The sequence below is a fragment of the Nomascus leucogenys genome, chromosome 14, assembly GCF_006542625.1.
Source record: "Nomascus leucogenys isolate Asia chromosome 14, Asia_NLE_v1, whole genome shotgun sequence".
In the NCBI taxonomy this organism is placed as follows: Eukaryota; Metazoa; Chordata; class Mammalia; order Primates; family Hylobatidae; genus Nomascus; species Nomascus leucogenys.
Window position 1 is genome coordinate 58909866 of NC_044394.1, and position 15243 is coordinate 58925108.

Genomic DNA, 15243 nt, shown 5'->3' on the forward strand with positions numbered 1-15243 from the left:
TGGACATGCCTTGTTATACCCTCCTCCCTTTTGGAATTACTGATATAACAGACTCTTTAAGTCTGATAAGAAACATTTACAGTGTACTCTCTGTGAAGTCGGCTACCTGGATGCTTCACTTGCATGATAAAATCTTGGTCTCCACAAACCCTTATCTCAACCAGACATTCCTTTCTATTGATTCCAAGTCTCTAGACAATAATTTAACTCTTTTTTTTTTTTTGAGATGGAGTTTCGCTCTTTTTGCCCAGGCTGGAGTCCAATGGCTCGATGTCAGCTCACGGCAAACTCTGCCTCCTGGGTTCAAGCAATTCTCTTGTCTCAGCCTCCCTAGTAGCTAGAATTACAGGTATGTGCCACCATGTCCAGCTAATTTTTGTATTTTTAGTTGAGATGGGGTTTCACCATGTTGGCCAGGCTGGTCTCAAACTCCTGGCCTTAGGTGATCCACCCGTCTCGGCCTCCCAAAGTGCTGGGATTAGAGGCGTGAGCCACCACAGCCAGCCAATAATTTAACTCTTTCAACCAATTGCCAATCAGAAAACCTTTGCATCTACACAATACCTGGAAGCCCCCATCTTCCAGTTGTCTTGCCTTTCCAGACCAAACCAATGTACATCTTACATGTATTGATTGATGTCTTATGTCTCCCTAAAATGTATAAAATCAAGTTGTAGTCAGACCACTTTGGGCACATGTTCTCAGGATCTCTTGAGGGGTGTGTCACAGGCCATTGGTCACTCATATTTGGCTCTGAATAAATCTCTTCAAATATTTTAGAGTTTGACTCTTTTCATCGACAATGATAATGGGCATAAACACAGATACATGTTAACAATTTCAGAATCTGGCTGGGCGCGGTGGTTCACGCCTGTAATCCCCACACTTTGGGAGGCTGAGGCAGGCATATCACAAGGTCAGCTAACATGGTGAAACCCCATCTCTACTAAAAATACAAAAAATTAGCCAGGCGTGGTAGCGGGCGCCTGTAGTCCCAGCTACTCAGGAGGCTGAAGCAAAAGAATGGCGTGAACCTGGGAGGCAGAGCTTGCAGTGAGCCAAGATCGCGCCACAGCACTCCAGCCTGGGCGACAGAGCCAGACTCCGTCCCAAAAAAAAAAAAAAAAAAAAAATTCAGAATCTGCCCCACCCCCCAACCATGTTGGGCATTCCATGTTAACCTGAAACACATGGAATGTTTAAGGAGAAAGTTTTGGCCTGGCACTGTGACTCACACCTGTAATCCCAGCACTTTGGGAGGCTGAGGCAGGAGGATCGCTTGAGCTCAGGAGTTTGAGACCAGCCTGGGCAACATGGCCAAATCTTGTCCCTACAAAAAAAAAAAGAAAAAAAATAGAATTAGCTGAGCATGGTGGTGTGTACCTGTAGTCCCAGCTACTTGGGAGGCTGAGGTGGGAGGATCGCTCAAGCCTGGGAGTTTGAGGCTGCAGTGAGCCATGTTTGTACCACTGCATTCCAGCCTGGGAGACAGAGCTAGACCCTGTCTCAAAAACAAAACAAAACAAAACAAAAACTTTATTAGAGAAAGTTCTTTGTATTCATCTTGCAATTTTTCTGTTTGAAGTTATTTCAAAATAATTTTTAAAAATAAGACTAAGAAGTCTTTCAGAAAGAAGAGTGCCTCTCAGCCTACAAACATGCTCAAATCTCTCTCACTCTAAACAAAGCAAAACTAAAAACAAACAAAATAATGAAGTCAGTTGTCACTTACTGTTGCCACTTCCTCCCTGCTAGGCATCATGATGCAGAGGAAACACCACTGGGCCAGGTGTCAGGAAGCCTCTGTTTGAGTCTGGCTCTGCCACTCCCTAAATTTGTGACTTTGGCAAAAACATTTCTTTTTCTGAGCCTCAGTTTCCTCATTCATAAGATGGAACCAATGGTATCTCCCTTATGGAGATGCTGTGGGGGCCAAGGGAGAGAAGGAATATATAGGCAGGTTATAAACTCTAATGTATTCTACAAATATGAATTGCAAGTAATCCCTCACTGTAACTCCTGGTGATAAAAGAGTATTGCCTTCACATCGTGATAAAATCCATCCTCTTCTTGGAGCTCAGCCTGCCCTCTGAAGGACTGTACCCAGCTGATCACAGCCTTAGTCCCTTGATACTTTCTGCCTCTCCTGACCTTCTCAACCCTATCTGGTCCCTCTGCCTGGCTGTGCAGGACAGGTGCTCACTTGGTTCTCTTCCTGGTTCTTTTCCTCTTATCTACTTACTCTGTCTGGGTGTCTCATCTACTCCCATCACTTGGGGACCTCCAGTATTACACTGATGACATCCCCACTCACACTTTCATCCTTGGCTTCTCCTCTCAGCTAGTCCACCTCCACCCAGGCATTCCCACAGGCACTTCAAAGTTGCCTTGGGCAAAACTAAATAATTCCCTTCTTAACTTGCTTCTCTTCCTATGTTATCTTCCTTACTGAAAATACCACCTTCCCGCTAAATACTTAGGCGAGAAACCTATGAATCAGTTATTATTATTTGCTTACTGAAGCATCTACTATGTGCCTGCCCCTGCTGCCACCCTAAGTATCATGAGTTCTTGATTTCCTTTATTCCTTGAAAGAGCCCTCATAGCGGTGGATCCTACTGTATTCCATCTTATAGAGTTGGATTCTCAGGTTCAGAGAGCTTAAATAATTTTAAGCCCAAGGTTGCATAGCTAATAAATGGTGAAACTGGGATTTGATAATAGGCTTATCTGACTCCAAAATCCCTTTTCATAATCACATACTACATGACTTCAACCTGGATTCCCCAATATAATTGCTCATTGATTCTTGATAATTTTATCACTGAAATGTAAGAGACAAGAGGAATGAGTTCTTTCTTTTTTCACTGCTGTTACCTTGCTCACTCATATATATTTAGATATATGTATATAGGTGTTTTTTTCTAATTATAAACGTGATATATATTGGCTGTAAGAAAATACATTACATACCTAAATAGTGAAAGTTCCTCAACCCCAACTTCTACAGTTAACCAACATTAACAGGTATACATTCCTCAATTTTTTTCTATGTATTTGCTAGTATATTCTGCTTTTAAAAATCAGATCACATGATCTTGAAATTTACTTTTCTTTTTTTTGAGACAGAGTCTCGCTCTGTCGACCAGGCTGGAGTGCAGTGGCGCGATCTCGGCTCACTGCGACCTCCACCTCCCGGGTTCAAGCGATTCTCCTGCCTCAGCCTCCCGAGTAGCTGGGACTACAGGCGCGTGCCAACCATGGCGGCTAATTTTTTTTTTTTTTTGTATTTTTAGTAGAGACAGGGTTTCACCGTATTAGCCAGGATGGGAAATTTACTTTTCTTATTTCATGTATAAGCACATACAAACCTACCTGTTTTTATGTCTTTTTTTAAATGAGGTAATATATACACGTTTTATACAAAATTCAAAAGGCACAAGAGGGCATAATCATAAACAAATAGGTCGCCATCCACCCTTGTTCTCCAGCTGCTCATCAGCAAATGACTCTTACCAATTTCCTAGATAGCCTTCTGCGGCGCCTCATTTCTTTTCCAAGCTGCTTAACATCCCACTGTATAGATACACCAAGTTCATTAGGACACTTAGATTGTTTAAATTCTGTGTCAATCTCATTAATTACTTATAACTCAACTTTTCTTAGCAATATGGTGTTCCACATTGTACAGCTGCACCGTAATTCATTTATTAATTTCTCTACTTATGAAAATTGAAGTTTAAATACCTAAGAGCATTTGCTCTGCTCTGCTCTTAGGGCACTCGTGCTGTTTAACCATTTCGGCCATTTTGTCATCAATATAGTTTATGTATTCCTCCACCCAACTGTGAATTCCTCAAGGACAGGGGTGGTGTTCATATTCATCTTTGCATCCTCTTAGACTAGCTTCCCGCACTTGGTCTAGTGCATACATTCACCAAACTTGAGTTCAATAACTGACTCACCCGCGCCGAGTTCTGAAAGATAGCGTGGGGAGGCGGAGCCAGGGGAAGCCCTGCCCATTTGGGCGGTCCCGACCTCAGAGGGACCGGAACATTCGTTGGAAGGATCATTGTTTCTCAGGGACGATTTGGACGCGAAGCGTGCCCCGCACAAGGATGGTTGCCATGAACCGGAAGTAACTGGTTATTTTGCTGGCTCCAGTTTTTCCGCGGGGCGGAAAAGGCGTGTCTGCGTGTCTCCCAACCATTTCTAGTCCCCTTTCCTTGCAGGACCTCATGAGTAAGCTGTGGCGGCGTGGGAGCACCTCTGGGGCTATGGAGGCCCCTGAGCCGGGTAAGCGCGGATAGATCAAGCAATTTAGGCAGTGTTAGAAAAGAAGTCCCGTTCTTGCTCCTCGGAGAGTCCAGGGTACTGCGGCCACAGGTGGGAAGGAGAAAGGCGGTGCTGTTGTTATGGTAACAGCGAGTACTGCGGGAAGGGTGGGATCCGGTAGGGGCTTAGGTTATTCAGGGCTTCCCCTGCCACCCTCCGGCCGAACACTGTTGACAGGCTTTCCTTCCACAGGAGAAGCCCTGGAGTTGAGCCTGGCGGGTGCCCATGGCCATGGAGTGCACAAGAAAAAACACAAGAAGCACAAGAAAAAACACAAGAAGAAACACCATCAGGAAGAAGACGCTGGGCCCACGCAGCCGTCCCCTGCCAAGCCCCAGCTCAAACTCAAAATCAAGCTTGGGGGACAAGTCCTGGGGACCAAGAGGTGAGGCCAAGAGGGTCAAAGTTTTATAAGGGGAACTTTAGGAGCAGAGATAGTAGTTAGAAACCGACTGGGCTTTCTATAAGACCGAATGGACACTGTGACTTCAGGGTCCAGGTTTAGGCAGCAAGAGTCTAAGAGGGTGGGGAAAGTTGGGTGTAGCTACTGAGTAGGAGGAGGAGGCGCTTGCTCATTTTAAAGAGTAGTGTTGCTTCTCTGCAGTGTTCCTACCTTCACTGTGATCCCAGAGGGGCCTCGCTCACCCTCTCCCCTTATGGTTGTGGATAATGAAGAGGAACCTATGGAAGGAGTCCCCCTTGAGCAGTACCGTGCCTGGCTGGGTGAGAAGGATCTGGAGGTGGGGAAACTGGGTTTCTTATTATACCCGCCTAAAGAAAGAAGGTTGGTTCTGAAATGGGTTAGGATTTTCCATGTCCCAGTATTAACTCAGCCAAATTAGGGTGCCCCATCTGAACAATTCTGTTTTTCTTTCTCCAACTTCCTTCCCAGATGAAGACAGTAATCTCTCTCCCTCTCCACTTCGGGACCTATCAGGAGGGTTAGGGGGTCAGGAGGAAGAGGAGGAACAGAGGTGGCTGGATGCTCTGGAGAAGGGGGAGCTGGATGACAATGGAGACCTCAAGAAGGAGATCAATGAGCGGCTGCTTACTGCTCGACAGGTATGTTGGTTCATTGTTTATTCACTCACCAAATGTATACAGTATTGAGAACTCTCCACGACCCAAGCACTTTGCGTGGCAGTGGGGATATCGATAGTGGAGAAAAGACAAAGTTTCTATTCTCCTGGAGCTAGTATTCTAGTGTGTGTGTTGGGGGGCTGGGAAGTAAATAAGTAAGTAAATAATTTCAAAAAGCTATATGGTTTATGACAAAAAGAATAGGGTGATGAAATAGAAAGTGGCGTAGACAAACAAATAGAAATGATGGAAGAGAGACATTAGGGTAGTTAGAGAAGGCTTCTTTGAAGAGATAACATTTGCAATACCAGAGGAGCTCTGCTGAGCAGAGACCAGCAGGCGCACAGACCTTGAGACTGGAACATGTCTAGCAGAGTAAAGGAGAAGAAAAAGTGGACAAGCCACTGAAGGGCTGTACGCAGAGAAGTGACATACTTGGTTTACATTTCAATAGATTACTTTGGCATCTTTGTAGAGAATGAATCTCCGTGGAGACAAGAGATAGAAGTACGGAGACCAACTAGGAAGCTGTTGAAGTAATCAGCTGAGAGGCAGTGGTTGCTTTAACCAAGGCGAAAGTGGTGGAGATGGAGAAAATCAGATGAATTATGGCTATATTTTGGAAGTAGATACTTGTGGGGAGGGGAATGGAGAGAAAATATATCAAGGCTAAGCCTGGGATTTTGGCTTGAGCAGTTATCCACCTGATACTCTGTATTGAGATAAGATTAAAAATAACAACAGACCTCTGGGAAAGCTGGGACAGTTTTGGTGCACAGGTCAGGCAGGTAACATTACTGCTGCTTCTCCCCTTGAGAGTTAAGGATCTAAAGCTAAATGTCAGGAGATCTGGGAGGAGGCAGTATTTATGAAGAGGAACCTATATGGAAGGTGTCCTGGAGAGGGTGCTCATTAATTAATATCCCGCCTCTGAAGGCCTGTGCTGCTCAAGACCCTGCCTTCCATGTCCCTTCTTTCTCCTCTCCCGATCTGGCCGACCTCGCCTCTCCATCTTCCTCCATTTTCAGACAGCACCCCGTCTCTGTCTCTCCCTAGCGAGCTCTGCTTCAGAAGGCGCGGAGTCAACCTTCCCCGATGCTGCCACTGCCTGTGGCTGAGGGCTGTCCACCTCCCGCCCTCACAGAGGAGATGCTGCTGAAGCGCGAGGAGCGGGCGCGGAAGCGGCGGCTCCAGGCGGCGCGGCGGGCAGAAGAGCACAAGAACCAGACTATCGAGCGCCTCACCAAGACTGCGGCGACCAGCGGGCGGGGAGGCCGGGGGGCCGCACGGGGCGAGCGGCGGGGAGGGCGGGCTGCGGCTCCGGCCCCCATGGTGCGCTACTGCAGCGGAGCACAGGGTTCCACCCTCTCCTTCCCACCTGGCGTCCCCGCCCCCACGGCGGTGTCTCAGCGGCCATCCCCCTCAGGCCCTCCTTCGCGCTGCTCTGTCCCCGGCTGTCCCCATCCGCGCCGCTACGCTTGCTCCCGCACGGGCCAGGCACTCTGCAGTCTTCAGTGCTACCGCATCAACCTGCAGATGCGGCTGGGGGGGCCCGAGGGCCCTGGATCCCCCCTTTTGGCTACGTAAGGCCCTTAACCCAGACTCTGCGGCCTGTCCCATGCCCGCTCTTGAGTGTCTTCCCCACCCTATTAAATTACATCCGGTGCTTCGGCTTGTACAGAACTGGGGGAGTGGGATGTTGTGGGCAGACCAGTCTCCGGTATACACGTATTTTGCCCCTGTCGGAGCTTGCGTCGATGTCTGGGGCTTGGAAATCACCGCAAGAAACCAGGCTGGTTTGCGCCCAGAATCGGACCGACTTTTGGGACCCCGCCTCTTCCAGCCGGGATTACCTGGCGTGCTTCGGAATTTGGCGTCATTCCGAAAACATACCGCAAGCCAATCAGCGGCAAGCTTGCTCTTCGGGCCGGCTGTTCGTTGGTTGATGCGCCAGAGCCTGTTCTGTTGTCTGTATTGGCTATTGCCGCTGTCAGTCAGGGCTGTGGGTCGAACTTTCACCTACTCTTTGTCTGTAAAAGCTCTTGTTGTCTGGGAGAGCGGCGGAGGCGCTGCTGTGGATTGGTCACAGGGAGAAACCTCTGATCTGTTCCTGTTGGCTCGTCCGTCTAGGGACGGTGATGATTGGTAGGGCAGAGCAATCTGAGTCCTAGTTGGTGGAGTTCTCCCCGATGGAAGCTCCGGCCGCGTAGTGATGGTGGCCTCAGCGAAGATGGGCCGGGGAGGGACCATGGCGGTGGCAGCAGAGGTGGCAGGGGCGGGGCGGCTGGCGGTAGAGGAGGCTGTGGTCCTCAGGGGGCTGTAGGTGGAGGTATGGCTCGGGCCAGCAGCGGGAACGGCAGCGAGGAGGCCTGGGGGGCACTTCGGGCGCCGCAACAGCAGGTATCCCAACAGCTCCAAAACCTATCACGACAGCCATTTGTCTCTTTCCCCTTTCCTTGTCCCTTCCTTTTGGGGGTGGGGGAGGAACTCACGGAGCCAAAGGTACTGTGAAGTTCCTAAACATGCCCCTTCCACTCTTTGTCTAAACTTTGTAACGTAGATGCAGCTGACTGCCTGTAGCCTCATAGACCCCATCCCATGGCTGCAGTGGAAGCTTGCGGTGGCTCTCCAGTGACCAGAGGCATAGTGAGGTCCCAGGGAGGCTCCCTCTGTCTTGCAACAGTTATTTGTGATCTTTTTCTATGTGCCTATTGTCACAACAGAGTCCGGCAGCGTCTTCTCTTGAGGGAGCAATTTGGAGAAGAGCTGGAACCCAGACTCGCGCCCTGGATGCCATCCTTTATCATCCACAGCAATCCCATCTGGTTGGGAGCACTGCTCTGGGTCTCACACTGCCCCTCCTCTATCCTAGGGAGCCTGAGGCCCAGGGGTGGAAAGATCCAGCTGGGGGTGGGGGGTAGTGAACCGTGCAGGATAATGAAAGCAACTGGCTTTGGAAATGACCTTCCGCTACCCATTGTCTGAGACTGAGATTATCTCAGACTGTCTTCTGCCAAAACACTCCCTTAACAGAAAGCACCGAGGGGATGGGGGTAGGGGGGTTGGGGAGGGTGAGGCTTGAGTGTGAAGGAAGTCTCATATATGCAGAGCTGAAATCTCCCTCTTTGTATGTCCACACTTTTGTCTTGTTCTCTAGACTGATTCTTGCCATTCCAAATCCTCTTCCACGTTGACAGCCCTTCAGATATTTCAACACTCCTCTCAGCATCCTCCACTTCCCCCATCTCTCCAAGCTGAACTTGGTTCACAGGGTGGGATTGTGTATGTGCATGCAGGAGGTGGGAGTGGACAGTGCCCTGGGCTGGAATCCCCCTTAGTTCTAAGTACCTCCTTGCCCCCAGCTTCGAGAGCTGTGCCCAGGAGTGAACAACCAGCCCTACCTCTGTGAGAGTGGTCACTGCTGCGGGGAGACTGGCTGCTGCACCTACTACTATGAGCTCTGGTGTAAGTCTCCAAGAGGGCTATTTCCAGGTCCCTGTGTCCACCCTCCCTTGGACCTCAGAATTTTGGCCTTCAGGGCCCCTTCTCTGCATAAAAGATGCCTGAGTTGCTCCCTCCTTGCCTTTTGCAGGGTTCTGGCTGCTCTGGACTGTCCTCATCCTCTTTAGCTGCTGTTGCGCCTTCCGCCACCGACGAGCTAAACTCCGGCTGCAACAACAGCAGCGGCAGCGTGAAATCAACTTGTTGGCCTATCATGGGGCATGCCATGGGGCTGGTCCTTTCCCTACCGGTTCACTGCTTGACCTTCGTGAGTGACTTGATGCCCTGGGTCAGCTACCAGTGGCCCTCCCCAAACCAGGACCCCAAATCATCTCACATTCCCTTTTCCACACATTTCAAAGTATTTTTCCCTAATATAAAAGCTAGCACCCTATACCTGGTTGTCTTCAACCAATCATGCCAATTTTCTCCCCTGCAGGCCTCCTCAGCACCTTCAAGCCCCCAGCCTACGAGGATGTGGTTCACCGCCCAGGCACACCACCCCCTCCTTATACTGTGGCCCCGGGCCACCCCTTGACTGCTTCCAGTGAACAAACCTGCTGTTCCTCCTCATCCAGCTGCCCTGCCCACTTTGAAGGAACAAATGTGGAAGGTGTTTCCTCCCACCAGAGTGCCCCCCCTGATCAGGAGGGTGAGCCTGGGGCAGGGGTGAGCCCTGCCCCCACACCCCCCTCCTGCCGCTATCGCCGTTTAACTGGTGACTCCAGTATTGAGCTCTGCCCTTGTCCTGCCTCCGGTGAGGGTAAGCCAGTCAAGGAGGTGAGGGTTAGTGCCACCCTGCCAGATCTGGAGGACTACTCCCTTTGTGCACTGCCCCCAGATTCTGTACCGCAGGTCTCTCCCATGGGGCTGTCTTCCAGTGAAGGTGACATCCCATAAGTAGTTTTGAGAGGGTGGATGGGTTACTTGTCTACCAGAAACAGCCCTAGTCCAAACTCCTTGCATTCCTTTTGGCCCCTCCCTGCCTACCTAGAATCTGCCTGAAAGGGCTGGAGCCCTGAGGAGAGGGGCAAGTATTGGGGGATTGTGCTAGCTTTACCCCCGCAAGACATACACAGGAGCCTTTGATCTCATTAAAGAGATGTGAACCAGCTACTTGTGGATTTGGGTGGACTAAAGCTCAACTCACTGCATTGCACTTGACCTGACTGGGTTTGAAGGGGACAGGTTATGGCCACTTGACCCCACCTTCCCTGAGGACAGCAGACAGTCCTGAGGCCTGGATTGACCTAAGCCCTCTTGGTGATGCAAATCTGGCAAAAACAATAGAGTTCAAAATGTTTTTTCCAATTTATTTAGAAAAATAGACTCTGGATTCACATTCACCCCAGGGCTATGTGGAATGACAGTAAGGAGACACCTGAGATGAAATGAGGGAAGTTTGAATTACTGGTATCCGAGGGGCTGGGGGCAGAAGCCAGAAGCCTTTGTCCCTCCAGAGCCAGAGTGGCATGAGTGGCCTGGCTCCCCTCCTCTCCCTCCCTTCAGTAGTCTTCAGCCATGGCCAGTAAGACAAGGCTGGTCCAGCCGTGGAAAGGGCGGCAGCCCATGCCTCGCCCATCGCGGTCACTGTACTGCTCCCAAAGAAAGCCTGTAGCCTGGTACTGGCGCCATACATTGCCTACCACATTGGCACGGAGCTCACTGTGAAGTCTGGCAGCCCGAGCCTGGTGAGGACCCTCCAGATGCCCATAGTGGTGGAGTGCTCCCAAAGCCAGGTAGTTGACATTGAGCCACACAGCACCCCGCCAGTAGGGGGGATCATGCTCTGAATTGCGCTGGCCATAAAAGGAGCTGGAGGCTGCAAGGGAGCGTAAACCAAAGGGGCTCCAGAGATGGCGGCTGTCAGCTAGAATGTCCAGCAGGGGCCCAAGGCGGGATGAGTTGGGGTCCAGCAGTCGCAGCAGCAAGGGAAAAAGACTGACATAGCCAAGGGCATCTACATACTGCAGTTGAGGTTGGGGCCGACCCACCACCCGAACCAGCCCCTGAGGGGGCCTGGGCTTCAGCTGTACTGCTTTTGTGTGGTTCCCAAAGTCTGCAAAGACTCCTAGCTCTGGGGCCCAGTGCAGCTCATCCAGGCTGTCTGCTGCCTCCAGTGAGGCAGCCAGTGGGCCCAGCTCAGCGGCTACCTCAGCCTCACCCAGATGCTCTGCCAGCCGCGTCAGCACACGGGCACCCAGTGCCACCCAACATCGCAGGTCCAGGTGCCGCTCGGTGACTGAAGGGTGTGAAGCCCGGGGGTAGTCATCCAGCCCAGAGGGTAGGGTCTTGGGGTTCAGTAAGGTTGGTAAGGCAGGGTCCCGTCCCCTCCAGCGGTAAGATAGTGGCAATGGGCCTGTCTGGCTCTGATGGAGCCAGGAAAACCAGGCATGCAGGCGGGGGAAGGCCTTTCGGAGGAAGGCCAAGTCGTCAGGGTCACCAACCTCTAGCATATGGGCTACAGGCAAAAGTAGGGTTGGGGGGTTGGCGTGGACTGCTCGTTGTACTAGGAATTCTGGAGGCACCCGAGCTCGGGCCTCATCCCCCAGTATCTGCTCCCTCCCAATCCAGCCATCAGCATTTAGCAGCCCCAGCCAGTGGCCAAGGGCTTCCCGGGTGAGGGAGGGATCCCACCGCTGAACCACCAGCTGGTGAAAGCCCTCATCCCAAAGGAAGCCTCGTGGAAAGAATGACCGGGAGGGCACCGCTGTAAAAAGAGGTACGGGTGGAAAGAGGGCTGGGTCCACCTTCTGCTCAGACCCTTCCACCCCCATGTCTGGTAATACCAGCCCTTGTCCATAGAAGTAGCCAATTCCACCAAGGAGGCCGCTGAGGGCAGCCTGACCCAAAACCTGCTCGCCAGAGCTCAGGCCCTTCTCCTTCAGCTGGAAGGTCTTCTCAAAGCGCTCTCTAAAGGTTTCAGTATGTCTCTCCAGGGACTGGGTCAGTAGACTGCCTGCCAGTCTTGGCAGGGCTTGATTTCCTCCTGCCTGGGCACTGCCTGATTCAAACACAAACTCTATGGAAATGGGAATTTTCAGGGTCACCTGCTGTATCAAGAACTGCCCCTGCCCTTGCCCACTTGGACCTCTGTCCTCCCACTTCAGAGATCCTGGCAAGCCGAGGTAGCGTTCAGGGGAGGCCCCTGGGGGCCGATGCTGAAACCAGCTATTTAGGCGACTCTTTACCATCTCTGTCAGCAGGGGCAGTCCTGGGTTAGAGGTCCAGAAGACATTGTAGCTTGAAGGGGAGAAGATAAATAGGAAATATTATTCAAGAGAATGCAGTGGGCATTATAAAGAGAAATACAAAGTGTTCAGGAGTCAGGTTGGGAGGTCTCAGGCAGGGGACATGGAGACTGGTGAAAATGGGAATAACCACCCCTTCCATCCGCCAACATTCTTTTCCCCCAATTACCTGCCATACTTGGGGACTGTATCCCCTGGACTGGTTGGTGGCAGAAGTGTAAATTGGAAGTCACCAAGTTCACTGGTGTGCCCACTGATGAACTTCAACTGCCCCTTGGCCCCAACCTCTGGTAGTAGGACTTCCTTGCCATCTGTCACCACATAGAAGAACAGGGAGACCAAAGGGAGGGCAGAAGTACCTGAGGCCTGAGTGACCAAGGAGGACAGAAAAGAAAAGTGTTAGACTGGCATTCTCTCTTGAATTCCCTCTTGAGAATCAGCCTTAGGGAAAGGAACAGTAGGCAGGGGTAATGTAAACAACATACATCTGGCAGTAATGAGGGTCACTGAGGGTAACCAGGTACACCCAAATGGGATGAGATAAAGAGTCTTGCACTGGGTGCCCTGGGAGATAACAGTATATACTTCTGTACTATGTCCTATACTAAGAACTCTACACAGTTTATTTCATTTAATTCTTTTTTTTTTTTTTGAGACGGAGTCTTGCTCTGTGGCCCAGGCTGGAGTGCAGTGGCGCAATCTCGGCTCACTGCAAGCTCCACCTCCCGGGTTCACGCCATTCTCTTGCCTCAGCCTCCCGAGTAGCTAGGACTACAGGCGCCCGCCACCACGCTCAGCTAATTTTTTGTATTTTTAGTAGAGACGGAGTTTCACCGTGTTAGCCAGGATGGTCTCGATCTCCTGACTTCGTGATCCGCCCGCCTCAGCCTCCCAAAGTGCTGGGATTACAGGCGTGAGCCACCGCGCCCGGCCTTTTTTTTTTTTTTTTTTTTTTTTTTTTTTTTTTAGACGGAGTCTCGCTCTGTCATCCAGGCTGGAGTGCAGTGGCGTGATCTGGGCTCACTGCAAGCTCCGCCTCCCGGGTTCACGCCATTCTCCTGCCTCAGCCTCTCCGAGTAGCTGGGACTACAGGCGCCGGCCACCACGCCCGGCTAACTTTTTGTATTTTTAGTAGAGACGGGGTTTCACCGTGGTCTCGATCTCCTGACCTTGTGATCCGCCCGCCTCGGCCTCCCAAAGTTCTGGGAGCCACCGCGCCCGGCCCTTTTTTTTTTTTTTTTTTTTTGAGATGGAGTTTCGCTCTTGTTGCCCAGGCTGGAGTGCAATGGCACGATCTCTGCTCAACACAACCTCCACCTCCCTGGTTCAAGCAATTCTCCTGCCTCAGCCTCCCAAGTAGCTTGGATTACAGGCATGCGCCACCACGCCCGGCTAATTTTGTATTTTCAGTAGAGACGGGGTTTCTCCATGTTGGTCAGGCTGGTCTGGAACTCCCGACCTCAGGTGATCCGCCAGGCCCGGCCTCCCAAAGTACTGGGATTACAGGCGTGAGCCACCGCGCCCAGCCTCTTTTTCATTTAATTCTTACAGTCCTGTGAGTTAGGTGCTATTATTATCTACATTGTACATTTTACAAGCAAGGAAATCAAGGCTTAGAGATGGTAAATAGAGATGGTCATACAGGGAGTTGTTTAAGGCAGGATTTAAGCCAGGCAGCCAGAGCCCACTTCATGCTGCATTTGCTGGCAGCAAGGGAAGAATGGAGGGGGTCTGGGCTGAGAAAAGGGTGTCCTGAGGCCCTGACCTGAGGCTCTACAGTCACTCTCCAGCTCCAGTCCCCTCCGTGCTGACCCCCAGGCCTCTTGACGAACTCAGTGGTGAGCCTTAAGGCCCCATCCTGGATGTGTTGCCGCCCGAAGGAGAGGCCGTCGTGGAATTCCCAGCCATAGGGACCCACACCGTCCCCGTGCTCACACGTGTGCCTGAGCTTAGGAGTCCCCGGGGTGGTGCCCTGCTGCGCCCACATCAGTCCTGGGGGTAGAATGGCCACGTAAGTCAAAGAGCGGGGGACCTGTCCCTCCGGGTCTCCGGGTCATCCCTCTTCATAACTCTCCTGATCCATTCCTCCCCACCCTTGCTCTGGCTTCAAGCTGGGGCGCCCAGATTAGAAGTCCGCCTGCCTGCCCGCCCTGGGGCCCGGTTACCGGTGAGGAGGGGCTTCGGGCTGCGAGTCTTCATGCCGAAGTAGACGTGAGGGCGGTAGGTTCCCCAGAAGAGGTCCGGGGCCACGGCGGGGCTGGAGGAGTCGGCAGGCAACACAGGAGGAGCGGAGTGCAGCGTGACCGCCCGCCGCGCACGATGCCACGCCAGCACCCAGCGCCCCGACATGCCCAGGGCCAAAGACAGGACCACGACGGCCAGAGCCACTCCTCCAGCCGTGCTACGCGGCCCGCCGCCCCGGCCGTCACGTCGCCCGGGGCCTCCCCGAGCCGCCCTCTCGGCTGACCGCACTCCCTCTGCCGGCACTGCGCGGCGCCGCCGCTCGCCCCGAGCCATCCTGGCACTGAGGTCCGCGTCACGAGAGCTCGGAGAGGCGGCAGTGGAGCCCGGGCCCTGCCTCGCCTCTCCGGCTCCCCCCTCTCGCCCCGGCGACCACCGTACGGTTAGCGACACCTGCCAGCCAGCGCCTGCGCCTCCGCCTCCGCCTCCGCGTCCGCCTCCCGCCGGAAGTCCCGCCCCGCCACGTTAGGTTAAGTCCCAGAGTCCGGAACCGCTGCCTGCGGCTTGGCACAGGGTTGGTACGTAGCGTCAGTCCTGGGCGTTGGTCCGCCGGGATTGCGCTTATCTGGCGACCCCATGGAGTTAATAGGCTCGGAAAAACCAATCTAGCGTTGGGCTGAGGCATGAGAATCGTTTGAACCAGGGAGGCGGAGGTTGCAGTGAGCCGAGATTGTGCCACTGCACTCCAGCCTGGGCGACGGAGCGAGACTTCGTCTCAAAAAAAAAAAAAAAAAAAAAAAAAAAAATACTGATGTGGCCAGGCACGGAGGCACACATCTGTAATCCCAGCACTTTGGGAGGCCGAGGCAGGTGGATCACCAGACATGAGGAGTTG

General features: G+C 52.2%; 3 protein-coding genes across 9 annotated transcripts; 2 read left to right on the forward strand and 1 right to left on the reverse strand.

The window, feature by feature from the left end:
* Window positions 1–4150: 4150 nt before the first annotated feature.
* INO80B (INO80 complex subunit B) lies at window positions 4151–7087 on the forward strand. Of its 2 annotated transcripts, XM_003268693.2 has the most exons (5): window positions 4151–4296; window positions 4528–4720; window positions 4940–5058; window positions 5228–5397; window positions 6472–7087. In XM_003268693.2, the coding sequence occupies exons 1-5, from the start codon at window positions 4239–4241 to the stop codon at window positions 7000–7002; spliced, it is 1071 nt and encodes a 356-aa protein (XP_003268741.1). In that variant the 5' UTR covers window positions 4151–4238; the 3' UTR covers window positions 7003–7087. The 2 variants fall into 2 exon arrangements, with proteins under 2 accessions (XP_003268741.1, XP_012358092.1); XM_012502638.2 differs by lacking the exon at window positions 4151–4296 and having other exon boundaries at window positions 4416–4720.
* A 101-nt stretch (window positions 7088–7188) lies between these two features.
* WBP1 (WW domain binding protein 1) lies at window positions 7189–10032 on the forward strand. 6 transcript variants are annotated; one of them, XM_030828475.1, is made up of 6 exons: window positions 7545–7815; window positions 8139–8240; window positions 8613–8687; window positions 8778–8880; window positions 9008–9184; window positions 9356–10032. In XM_030828475.1, exons 1-6 carry the CDS (start codon window positions 7747–7749, stop codon window positions 9814–9816), a joined length of 987 nt encoding a protein of 328 aa, XP_030684335.1. In that variant the 5' UTR covers window positions 7545–7746; the 3' UTR covers window positions 9817–10032. The 6 variants fall into 6 exon arrangements, with proteins under 6 accessions (XP_030684339.1, XP_030684335.1, XP_030684336.1 ...); XM_030828476.1 differs by lacking the exon at window positions 8613–8687; XM_030828481.1 differs by lacking the exons at window positions 8139–8240; window positions 8613–8687 and adding an exon at window positions 7976–8061 and having other exon boundaries at window positions 7624–7815.
* Window positions 10033–10208: 176 nt separating this feature from the next.
* MOGS (mannosyl-oligosaccharide glucosidase) lies at window positions 10209–14932 on the reverse strand. The gene is made up of 4 exons (XM_030828482.1): window positions 14333–14932; window positions 13933–14159; window positions 12337–12533; window positions 10209–12159 (listed from the first exon to the last, which is right to left on the reverse strand). The coding sequence occupies exons 1-4, from the start codon at window positions 14682–14684 to the stop codon at window positions 10422–10424; spliced, it is 2514 nt and encodes an 837-aa protein (XP_030684342.1). The 5' UTR covers window positions 14685–14932; the 3' UTR covers window positions 10209–10421.
* Window positions 14933–15243: the final 311 nt, after the last annotated feature.

What these genes read in the sequence shown, in the direction of transcription:
- INO80B (XM_012502638.2), top strand. Translation starts at nt 4,416, where the DNA reads ATGGTAACAGCGAGTACTGCGGGAAGGGTGGGATCCGGTAGGGGCTTA. An exon ending in GCAGTACCGTGCCTGGCTGG is followed by an intron (nt 5,059 to 5,227) that starts GTGAGAAGGATC and finishes CTTCCTTCCCAG; the next exon opens with ATGAAGACAGTAATCTCTCT. An exon ending in GGCTGCTTACTGCTCGACAG is followed by an intron (nt 5,398 to 6,471) that starts GTATGTTGGTTC and finishes GTCTCTCCCTAG; the next exon opens with CGAGCTCTGCTTCAGAAGGC.
- WBP1 (XM_030828475.1), top strand. Translation starts at nt 7,747, where the DNA reads ATGGCTCGGGCCAGCAGCGGGAACGGCAGCGAGGAGGCCTGGGGGGCA. An exon ending in TTCGGGCGCCGCAACAGCAG is followed by an intron (nt 7,816 to 8,138) that starts GTATCCCAACAG and finishes TTGTCACAACAG; the next exon opens with AGTCCGGCAGCGTCTTCTCT. An exon ending in CGGTTCACTGCTTGACCTTC is followed by an intron (nt 9,185 to 9,355) that starts GTGAGTGACTTG and finishes TCTCCCCTGCAG; the next exon opens with GCCTCCTCAGCACCTTCAAG.
- MOGS (XM_030828482.1), bottom strand. Translation starts at nt 14,684, where the DNA reads ATGGCTCGGGGCGAGCGGCGGCGCCGCGCAGTGCCGGCAGAGGGAGTG. An exon ending in CCCGAAGCCCCTCCTCACCG is followed by an intron (nt 14,160 to 14,332) that starts GTAACCGGGCCC and finishes TTCTACCCCCAG; the next exon opens with GACTGATGTGGGCGCAGCAG. An exon ending in ACAGTCCCCAAGTATGGCAG is followed by an intron (nt 12,160 to 12,336) that starts GTAATTGGGGGA and finishes CTCCCCTTCAAG; the next exon opens with CTACAATGTCTTCTGGACCT.